General features: G+C 42.5%; 1 protein-coding gene across 1 annotated transcript in view; it reads left to right on the forward strand.

The window, feature by feature from the left end:
* Positions 1 to 7,407: 7,407 nt before the first annotated feature.
* Positions 7,408 to 11,760, forward strand: part of WIPF3 (WAS/WASL interacting protein family member 3) — a 16,869-nt gene continuing 12,516 nt past the window's right edge. The window contains 5 exon segments of the mRNA XM_019474486.1: positions 7,408 to 7,533; positions 8,968 to 9,100; positions 9,765 to 9,893; positions 11,432 to 11,755; positions 11,758 to 11,760. The exon segment at positions 11,758 to 11,760 is cut by the window's right edge and continues 372 nt beyond it. Coding sequence (XP_019330031.1) covers positions 7,513 to 7,533; positions 8,968 to 9,100; positions 9,765 to 9,893; positions 11,432 to 11,755; positions 11,758 to 11,760 — 610 coding nt within the window. The 5' untranslated portion in view covers positions 7,408 to 7,512.

Below are 11,760 nucleotides of genomic sequence, written 5' to 3' on the forward strand. Positions count from 1 at the left end.
ATAATTTTCCATATAGAAGTATGGAAATTGCAGTGTGTTGCAGAGGTACCAGCTGTAAATGATATAGCCCAGGTACTAGAAGCAGCCTAGCTGCAGAGAGCTAGCCGGTTAACTTGCCATTCTAATCACACGGTAATACTGCCCTGAAAAAATCAGTACCCCATCTGTAGTGTATGCAGTGGCTACATACTAAATTCCATCTGTCAATTAATATTACACTTGTAGTCTTTTAATTGAAAGAGAATGCAGAATTATAGTGATACTTGAGTTGGACTTCTCTGCGTGGCTGGAAGGTGACATTGCAAGGAATGTGAGTTCCTCACTATTCTATCTTGGGCTGACCATAATTTTGCATGGATGCCAAAAGGCGTTTCAGAACGATCGGTAGCTTCTACGCAGGCAACTGGGTAGGAGAAATGGCCTAGCGTTCTTAGAACAGAGTGAGATTAAATTGTGATACCTGTAGGTGGTCACATGTTGAATATTTTGTTATCACTACTCATAATAGCCCTTGTCATTCTGGGGACCCTGCTGTGGTAGACAGAATAAACAGCGGTAGTGTCACCGGTTCCCACGGCAGTATTTTCAGCCTTGTGCTGTTTGACATGTTCACTGCAGTGCCGGGGCCTCGGGTTTCCTTGTTTTATGTAAGAATTTTCACTTCTGTTTCCATTGATGCAGAGGAAAGCTTGGGAATTTGAATCCCCAAAATTTAGAAATCAGAAGGTGAAGTTAAAAATTATTTTTTGAAGCCAGTCTCGGGGTATTTTTGGTATCTGACTTGTGATCTTTCTTAAACTGCTGGGAAACAATTTTAGAGTCGTTTTGAATTTATACTGCCTCCATTTTGGTGGCTTCTGTTACTGCGTATTTTCTTTTAGTGAAAGAACAGCCAGAATTTATGTTTAAAATGTGGGTGTCAGTAAGTTAAATACCCACAGAAAAGCTAAATGGCTCAGCAGGTATAAATCATCATATTGATTCTGTTGCATTTTTGCATTCGGGTACAAAAATTCAGCAACCCACACCGGAAAACTTTAAGTACGCCCTTGTTAATAAGCCCACTGCTCGTTTCTAGCAGCAGGAGCAATTGAACCTTTAAGTATACAAGATTTTACATTGTTTGATGGAGTGGTGCTAACATAAAATGAAGAGGGTTTTATTGGGTGCAGTGGCGTTGATTGCTGGTGGTGTTTGAAATGAGCACTGGAATATAGATGTGGAAGAGAGTAACTCCTGCTATGCTATTTTTTTATCTTTTGTTCCCTGCCATTGTGTCTACTGGTACACTTCAAGCAGGTAGATGCTAGTGCAGAGCAGGCACCGTCTCTGCTAACACTGAAACGCCTCATTATTTGGGACTTGCCAGGACTAGGCGGTGGCTAAAACGCCGGGAAGCGATCTGTAACAACTTTTGCACAGTACTTCCCTTGCTAGAAGTTGATGAACAAGGCTGGTGTAGACACAGCCTATCTAAGTACACACATTGCTCGATGACCTTTTCAACCCAGCAGGTTCAGATTGCAGAACTTTGTGCGATGGAGGCTGAGATCATGGTTAATCATTATTGAGCTGGGTGTAGATGGAATTGTGAAACGCTGGTCCTGTCATTCTCTTGAAACAATGACTTCATTAGCTGCCAGGAAGCTATTTGGCAGGTCCCCTCATGTGGGTTCCCTCAGAAAAAATGTTGGCTGGAGAACGACCCCTCGCATGGGAAGCGTTTGAAGCTCAGCTTGCTAGAAGGCTGAGAGATTGCCGTGTTTACCCAGGTAGACCAAGTGCCAAGAATTAATTAGCTTCATCCTATGCTACACAGCAGAAACACAAGAAGCGGCTCTGATCTTGCGATTGACTGTGCAGGTGGAGTCTTGCACCGTGGCAAGGTTCCCCATAATTAAAAAGCTTTAAATCAGGGGTCGGGGCTCTATTGTGAATAGATGAACCAAAACTGGCACGTACCAGATCTTGCAAGCTTCTTTATAAACGAACATTTAAAATACTTAAAATAAAAGAAGTCGCGTACTTTGATGTTAAGACTTGTTGGATTTTTTCCTTAAGCTGGAAGGGGGGATTGTTTTGATTATTTTATTTTGCATTTGACAGGGCATGAGTGAAACCACACCTGATGCATGTTTAAAGTAAATGCAAGAAGGATGACAACGGTTTTCTCTATGGTACTTCTGTTTGTGACTTGCTGGAAACTGGGTTTATTTTATTATTTTAATAAGCTCCTGCTTTTTGTTGCAATTGCATTTCTCGGCACATTCCTGGGGAGACTTTAGCTGCTGGTTTGAGAATTCTTCGTAAAAGCAATGCTCTTGCCTGCTGGGCAAGCTGCTTCTGCTGCAAATACAAAACCGTGAATTCTTGGCATAATTCTAATCTAGTAACAGTGGATTGATCTTGGAAAACAAGTTCCTCTGGGGTTTCAGATTTCACGTTGGGCTACAAATGCATAGATGACTTTTATAATCCTATGCTACGTCAAGGAAGACATACTGGCTAGCTTACCCTGAGATTTCTGGTCATCTCCCATATTCTACCTTGTTCCAAAACAACCTCATTCTTTTAATAAAAAATTATGACATTGTAGTTTGTTTGAATGTTCTGGCATCTTACTGTCAGTATTTTTTTTTTTTCTGTCAGTTCTGCTTTTGAAAACGATGCAGTCTTTTAAGAGTCGAATTCATTTAAATACGTTAGTCCTGATGCTTACAGGGGTCTCCTTATGGAACACTTGCGGTCAGCAGCTTGTGGTTATGTGGAAGGACGTTATGGAGTAAGTTGCTCGCAAGCAGGTCTCCCCTGTTCTTAGTCCACTCTTTTTCATCAGCAGTGTTCCCAGAAGGGTATTTTAGCAGGATGTTGCCCCTTACGGCCCCTTACTCTATGTCTGTGCCCTTCAAGACTGTTGTGAGCACCAACCCTGTGCCTGGCTTTCCTTCAAGGGAAAGCTTTATGGCTGGATGGGGACCCAGTCATCACCTCTCCCTCCATGCTCTCCTACTTGGAGAGCCTTGCTATGCCATATGGGCGGTGAGAACACTCATCATCCTTCCTCAGATGATTTACCAACCCCAAACAAGCTGTGTTTTCCTCTCGATATTCTTAGCCATCTCTGGCATGACGCACGTACAGCATTACACAGCTAGCTTCACCTTTATTGTCCTCTTTCCTGAACAATCCATATTTGTCTACACCAGGATTCCAGTTATTGTTAATACAGGAATAATATTTGGGGTTTTTTGTTATATTTCCAGTTGTTCAGGCTCTTCCTTGATGCTTTGCATGTCCTTGAATTAAGATTTAGATGTTTCGGTTGTCTCTCACTGTTGATGCGTGGTTTCTTCGGCCAGACTTGGCACTATCCCGTCACTGACTGCATTGCCTACGCAGCTATTGCTGGTTTTGCCCTGTTTGCTGTTCTACATGCTGGTTTTAATTGTCCATTACCATGTTTGTAGATGACTTCTTTTGCATTTCTTAGTTTAAGTTTGGTCTCTGAATCATGTCAGATTGGATGCCAGAGAAGGCTGGGACTGGCCCAGGACCTCTTGTTTTCATGAATGTGTGTATCTGTGATCAAGCATCCCCTATCTTAGTGCTTTCTGTTCATCTTTATCTTTCTGCAATGTCTTTCCCCTTCCTTAAAAGCCAAACCTGAGGTGTTGCATGCTGCGTTGGTGAGGATCCCTTGCCTCAGCCCATGTCTGTGCAGGTTTGGCTGAGCATGGCAGAGAAAAATAATAAGAAAGCAAGGGTTTGTTAAGGGGTGTCCTTAAACTCTTCTTTTACTAAAATATACACTGCGTATGCCTTCTGCCAGTATCTGTGCTTGATCGCTGCATTGCATCCTTCTTTTTGTCTAGGGGGAAAAAATTGGGCATGGGAGAGAGGAAGGGTGATTGAAACCAGTCTCACAGAAATAAATGAAACTGTCAGCAAAAGAGAGAGTTCTCTTTCTGCCCATAATAAAATACTGCATGTCAAATTGATTGATTTTTAATTTTATCGGTATATGTCTCGCCAAATAGATAGTTAGGGATAAGCTAAATGTATTTTGACTTCTTTTTTGTTTTAGGTTTTTTATCTAGTTCAAATAAATAATTCTTCTACACAGCTATATTTCCAACATTTCCTATAAAAAGTGACCAGGAAAGGGAATCTACTGTGATGATACAGTACGAGTATTTATACTCCTAACATGTAATGAATTGTAAGTTCTCTGAAATAAAAGAGAATGTAGTGCCTTTGGATGGAATTGTGCTTTATTTTATCTTTCTTATGGCTCCTACCTATTATAGAGCTGGAGTACTGGATCCTCTTTTCCCAATTAGCTGATGGGTTTATTCTGAAACAAAGGTCGGCGACTGCCTGGCTACTGGATTGTCCAGACGGCTGGAGGTACATTTTTGCTGCAACTGTCATGTTTATGAAGATCTACACTACCCTGAAGTATTTTGCAGATTCAGTAAAGAGCGTATTTAAAAATCAGACTAAATATAACCCATTTATGTATGGGGCAGCATATGCATCTGCTGTGACCTGAACTACCTGCCTGGAGTCCAGAGGATTTCGCCTTTTCTGTGTGCAGGGGTGCTCTTTAAAATCTGAAAGATAATAGTTAGTACTTCCCTATAATTAGTACTACTGTGAACTTTTTCAAATGCTGATTCCTTCTGCATTTATATCATTTTCGTATCTGAGCATGTGTACCTCTTAAATATTTTAAGTATCACAGGAGCCCAGCGGGTAGGTTGATGCTCCCATCCATCTCGCAAGATTTAAAGTGATTTTCCCAAGGTGATGCAAGTATCACAGCAGTAATGTACCGAGAAATGGAGCTCATTGCCATGGATTTCAGTCCATTTTCTTTAAAAAAGTCTCTGATCTTAATTTGTCTGATACAGACCAGTTTAGGGTGTTAAGATTGTGATTATTCAGGGCCAAACCTTGCGTGGTCCGTATATACAGTGTAAACAGACCTGTTCTGCTAAACAAAATGATTCACTTTCACAGAACTCAAACCTGGAAGAAACTGTTACAAACCACTGGCTGCCTCCCCGCTGCAAGGTGTATTGCATGTCAGCAGGTGGCTCTGTGTGGGGCCCAGTGACTTCTGCTTCACAAAAAGTGCTTCTGCCAGAGAGGATCCAGCCTTGATCTGAAAACCAAGAAATCGATAATCTGCTGCCATCTGCAGCCCTTTGCTGTGGGTCACTCTGGCTGCTTCCGTACTTGCTGCTTTCTAATCGAAGCTTGTCTGGCTGTGTCTTGCATTAATTCGCCAAATGCCTGTCTCTGCTGGATTAACAGATCCTGAGTCCTCACCATTATTTCCCTGTAAAGGTTTGTGTGTTGTGCAGGCCGACCGCCCCTCAGATAGACTTCAGGGCTGATGGACCAGGCTGAGCTGCTAAAATCTGAACTGTTTCCTCCAGCTTGAATACCACGTTGGCTCTTGCCTGTGCATCTCCAGTTTTTCAACATAATTTTAAAGATCTGGAGACCAGAACTGAACTTGTAATTCCATTTTTGCTCGCATTATTTTTCTGAAAGGAAAAAATATATTGGGGGAGCGTGCTATCCCTCCTTGCCACGGCACTGTGCTAGGAGGTCAGGCACACTTGCTCATGCACACTCACTGCTGGAGCCTGCTGACAGGTTCAGGCTTGTGGCACTCTGGATGCAGGCTTTCATTTCAGAGGTATAGCCAAAACTTTTCACCCAGCGATTTTCAGTTTTACATTTGGTTTTGGTTTTTTTTCCCCCCCCCGGTGGTGGAGGAGCACTATGTTTTGGTTTGTTGTTCTTTTCAAATGGCCTCAAGTTGCAGTGATTCGGATCTCTATGTATAATAACCTCATTATTCATTTCTCTGCCAGTCTAAGCTATCACCTGCAAATTTTGAAATGTTTATTTCTATCATTGATGATTTACGCTCTGGAACATCCTCTAAATATTGTCATTTAATGGTATTTTCCTGTTTACAGGTAGTTTGGAGACCTGTCAGGTAGCCCAAACGTTGATCGTATGCCTTACTGAATGGCATGGCTGAGGGTGTAATTTAGGACACTGAAGACAAAAGTAGTGGAGTTTGGCGAGATGAGAAGGGAGTAGATCTCTTATGTTCAGGCTATTCACATGTGTGGTTTGTTCTGTTTCCAAGTAGGTACTGAATGTGCCGTTCTTTATGTCTGAAATAGTAGCAGAATAACCTAATGGTTACTGAGGTACTGAGAACCCACCGTTCCCTTACCGATTCATGTCAATAAAGCATGGCATTTAATTTCACTCTGTGTTACCTGAGGCAGCTCTGGCATCTGATAAAACAAATGATCTTCTCATTCTTCTCTGCTTCCCTTCTGATTTTCATTGAAAGATGGAGACGTTTCTCTTTTTGTAAATAAATGAGGCTGCCTTGCAGATGGGGTGGTAGAAAGCAGCCTAAGAATTACTTTCTTTGTCTTGCAGCTGTTTTTCCTCTGTGACTCAAAATGTATTTGTCTTCCTGATTAAACGCCTCTATTTCATGTGATCGGGATTGAACATTTGACACCCATAAGAGTTCCTGGTTTTATTTTTCTCTTGATACTAAACATTTAAGTTGTGTATCTGTTGCACTATGTATTGCGGGCATAGCATGAGTGTGAATCCCAGACTAATTTCTTAATCGAAGGAAGGTTCCTTTCTGATTGTGTATCAAAAAGCAATATGGTAAAAACACGAATTTGCAAACGCAGGACACCAGTAGATGGGTGGGTGAGATACTTACCTGGTGAAACGATTCTTGACAAGAATTGTCACCGGCCTTGGGAGTGCAGGCAGCAAACAAGAAATCCGAAGGAGCTCTGACCGCTGTGCAACCAGGCAACACTACACCTCAGACCATCTTGACTTTGTCATGGAAAAAGAGAATCCGTATCAAGCTACTTGGCAGCTAATCAATCACCTGAGTCCCCCAGGCTGGGCATGGAAGATTGTATCTCTTACGTACACGAGGAGGAAGAAGAAACAGCTGGGGCGTGGGATGGAGTTGTGCTTGAAGTAAGGGCATCTATCGTAAGAGAAAGGCAGCTTGTTACGCTGCGTTATGGGCCTGCAGAATGGTGTTTCTGCTTTTTTATGCTACAAATTGTGAACAAATTAATATATTAGCCATGTTAAAGTGATACCACGTCATGGGTCACTCGCAAATGTAAGTTGCCGCAAGTAGGGTATTTTAGCCTAATAGCTATTAGAGTATCAAGACTGTGTATTCCAATAGCCTACCTGCTCAGAGAAGTGGATCGGGGAGATGAAGTGGACAGCTGGCATAATATACGGACACTTGAACCCAGAAATGAAAACACAGCTGCTGGATCTAATTTTAAACATAGGTCTTGATCAGATCCCTCTAGATCCTGGTTGTCCTGCTACAGCAAAGTCATTACTGGGAGTAGAGAGGCGTGAAGTTCAAGATACTGGTAAAAAGCTTTTGTGAGAAGGGGAGTCACCCTTGTTCCAGTTATGGTATTTCCATTTTTCACAGTAAGTATTATCAACTTAGAGAAATTTGAGTGGAAATAGTTTCTGGCTGGTAGATGGTCTAACGCTGCTTACACAGGCAGCTTTTCTGGGTTGTTGTAATGGGCAGTGGGACTTGCTGTCCTGAAAGCACAAGGGCAGGCAGCGCTGTTTCAAATTAGGAAACCATGTAACAAAGTGGTTTTTTCCTAATATTTTTAAATAATACATGGTTACACTATCAGTCACAAGATTATAATTCTGAGTTTTTACATCAGGTGTCAGGAATGCAGCTGGCATTAGCAGTGATCTGGAGTGCCATCTAGTGGGGCTCTGCAAATCTAGCGTGCTTGCTGCTTTTTTTTTTTTAGCAAGTACAAAAATAACCACAAGTAATATCGTACCGGTATAATTCTTCATTTAGGATTCGCAAGTGAGACATTTTATTAATTCAGCAGCTGGTTAAGTATTTTCAAGTGTCTGTTTTGCTTTCAGAATGCTATTACCAAGTTGGGCTTTTTGTTTTAAAGTGTGACAATACTGTTCTGCTTTATTATGATGCTAAAATTAAGGGCTATGGAAACATTTCTGGTATTCGTTCTCCTTAGGAAGTTAGCTAACCTATGGGAATTTGCAGTAGATGTCGAAACATGAAGCACGTTGCTCCTCTGACATGAAGATTCCCCTCTGTTAGGCCACTCTGTTAACCACAACTAGCTTTGCTAGTTTATATCTGCTTCAGAAAAGTGGAAAGTCCAAACTCTTTAAAGATTTTTTTTTTTTTTTAAATAACAGGAAACTTGATGGAATAAGAATAAAGAATAAAAATATTATTTGGTTTTATTACAAAACTTTAAACTACAACCTGACTTTATGTTTGCGGACCTTGGTTAGGCTAGAAAAGTTACTAAAATATAATTGTATTGTTCTAAAGACAGTCTACTTAAACTGGTGTAAATCTGCAATACAGAGAGACAGTCTAAATTAGTTAATGATCCCATTGAAATATTAAGTGCGGTATGCATTTTTCTGACTTTTTTCCTAAGGCAAAGTGGATAAAACAAAGATGTTTATTCTAAGGTGGCATATAAAATCTTTGTTGTAAAGCATTGTAAATAGCATGAAAATTGCTAACGAGAGAGGCAGTCAGAGCTGGAATTGTGGGGCAGAGGCCGTAAATGGCCAAGCAAGAGGTCACATTTCATTTAAGCATGCCCCCCAATTTCCTTTCAACAGTATTAGCACGGCTAGTATTAGGTTTGTGTTATATTTAAACTTTCAGCTTTCCTGCCTCCTACACAACTGAATGCTGTTCTTGTTGATTCGACTCAAAGGCTTTGAAATGACAGCTGCCAAGGATGGCTTGTTTCAAACCTTCTATCCCACGTTTGCTTACATGTCCTTCCTAAGCACGCATTTTTGTCTGTACCTCCCATCTAATGTTCTTACTGTCAACAGGCAAGTTCAGAGGTACCGAAATTGCGAAAGGAAGACCAAAAAGCACGAAACGCGCTGTTAGCCGATATCCAGCAGGGAACTCGCTTAAGAAAAGTGACTCAAATCAATGACCGCAGTGCACCACAGATTGAAAGTAAGTATGTGCTTCTGCGTAAGGTCCCTGGGTGAGCTTTGCTGAAGCCTCAGTTGTGGAGGTCAGCTGGACAGTTTTCAAACTGAAGGGCGGGTTTGAAGTTCAGCAAAGGTCTGCATCTTCATGTGGCTTTAGGACACAGAGCAAGGAGAGTTCAATTTTCTAAACTTGCATCCTGCTCCGAGATCAACAACTACTAACGCTTAATTATAAGTCCATAACTGGGTATCACTTTAACAGGCGTTCCTTGTCCCCAAAAAATCACGAATGATGAAATCCTTGAGTTGCTCAATAAAATAATTGTTTAAGTAGGAATTGTTGGCTCTGGCAGAAGAATACTTTTTACTAGTATATCTTTTTACTAGATAAAAAGAACAAAAAATGCCAAAAAAATCTGGAAGCATAAACTTAATGTTGTCTAACGCAACTTCTTGTTGGCGTCATTACTGATGTGAGATTAAAAAGCACCAGAGGGTGCTGTGCTCCAAGATACGGGTCAGAGAGTAATGGTAGTTTACTGTATTAACAGTAACTTTCCTCGCTGAGCCTGCTTAGAGGGAAAAGTCTGGTCACGGCTATGTTTGTCGGTGCCAAGACTTAGCAGCCTGAGGGCAGGATGAAATGACTTTCTGATACACCCTGTTTTTTTGGTTCTTTTTAACAGAACCCAAAGGAACTAACAGAGATGGAGTCAATCCAGCCATTAATAAAGGCAGCTCTCAGCAGCCTCTGGGAGGCTTATTTGCCGGTGGCTTTCCTGTTCTCAGACCAGCAGGCCAGAGGGACGTGCCGGGTAAGGGCTTCATTTGTATGAAAGAATAGCTGGGGGGAACTGTGATTTGGAATAAAAGTACTTTGGGGTTAGCTTTAGTGATTGATTTTTATTGTTTTTTTCTGAACCCTTAGTTCATCATGTGACCATGGAGGGCTCAATTAGTAATGTGCTTGAAATCACTTCTAAATCTCAGGTGCCTTATTCCTTAAAATGTAAATAATAAGCTATCTCTACACTGGGTAGGAAAGAGATTGAATAGATTGTACAGAGTTTTAGTGGAGCCTTTTTACATTAGTTTAATGAAAACTTTTAATTGTGCCTCGAATAGAGTATTGAAATCTGAGCTTATCAACTTCAGCACAAATGGCAAAGAAGTCGCATCTCCTTCCCTCCATTAGTGTCTATTTCTGCGGTATTACAGGCTTGCGTGTTACTTTAAAGATTCATATTTAAGACTTTTCCCCTCTGGATTTTATGAAGTACAGCTTTGATCCAGCAAGGTAATTTATTCACCTGAGAAAGGTTATTGTTGCTTCACAAAGACAGGAGGAAGGCATGTGTGGGAGCCCTACTGCTGCTTTGGCCTCAAGAAGTGCCAGCATCAGAGGGGTGACTTTTAGAGCCACAGCAATGACCTCTGGCGCTGTTGGGCAGCTGGTGCCTGCTCAGGCAGCACAGAGCAAAGTAGGCATTTGCAGGGAAAGACAGAACTTGGCTCTACCTGCAGGTTTCTCTTTTTCCTGGAAGGCAAGCCCAAGATGTGCAGCACTGCTCGTGACTGGGCTTCCTCACGTAGCTTCCGCTGCAGCAGCTACTTTGAGTTGTTCTTTAAACTATGACCATGCCTCTCAGACTGTGTGAATATAGAATGAGATGCCTTTTTTGACATCTTGCTTTGTGAAATTCTTGACATTTACTCAGGCAAATACATTTTGTAAGGTCAAGACTCTTTGGGCATTTGCTGTTGAAAAGGAAACATTTGCACCTGTGCCTTCCGGAAAGCCTTTGAGGCACTACTTTTAAGAACTTGTTTTTTATCCCCGAGATCGAGATTTATGTGACGTTTGTGTGAATTTTTTAATCTTAAGCAAGTACTTAACTTCAAGGATGCAAGCTGATGCGTGTCAATCTGCTTGTGTTCTCTGAGGCCTTTACACTAGGACTCTTGATTCCTCCAAGTAGATGGCTCATCCATGTTCAGCGGGCGGTACTAGGCAGACGAGGCTGATAGGAAGGACCCCAGGCCTCTGCAGAAAAGCACCTTCTCTTTAAACTATTTCATTTTGCAGAAATGGAGGAACAGGGAGGGGAACAGGGTCCCTCAGCAGGTCATCGTATAACTAAGCAGAGTCCCTGGTGCCCACTGGAACACATCACCTCCCAAGCCCCATTACACCAGGGGCAACCTGTCAGATATGAGATGTTTTGGTAGAATTAGTTTAATCGCTCTGGATAGCCACTGGGGAGGGGAAGATGAAGAGCTTGCTCTTTGCGCTGTTTTATCTGATGAGTGGGAACGAAATCCTGATGTATAATGTGCGATACCTGTTTTTCAGCTGGGAGGCCTGGGCAGCTTCCTGGAGTCCGAGCAGCGGTTCCCAAGCCCTCCGCCCCACCGAACAGCGGCGCTGCAAAGCCAAGCAGTAACCCCTCGCATCCAGCCGAAGGCCCAAGGGCAGCTGGCCCACCAGAGCCTCCCAGCACCTCCCGAGCCGGAGCCGGTCTGGGACGGCCCAGCCTGCCCGCCCCCCCTCCACCGCCTCCTACTTCCAGCAAACCTTCCCTCACTTTCCCTCCTCCTCCCACTCTCCCCCCTCCAGCCGAGCGCCCTCCCAAGGGGGTGACCCCCAACGCTGCTCCTCTGTCCCCGCTGCCTCCTCCTCAG

This window comes from Aptenodytes forsteri, unplaced genomic scaffold (genome assembly GCF_000699145.1).
Source record: "Aptenodytes forsteri isolate BGI_AS27 unplaced genomic scaffold, ASM69914v1 Scaffold9, whole genome shotgun sequence".
Classification (NCBI taxonomy): domain Eukaryota; kingdom Metazoa; phylum Chordata; class Aves; order Sphenisciformes; family Spheniscidae; genus Aptenodytes; species Aptenodytes forsteri.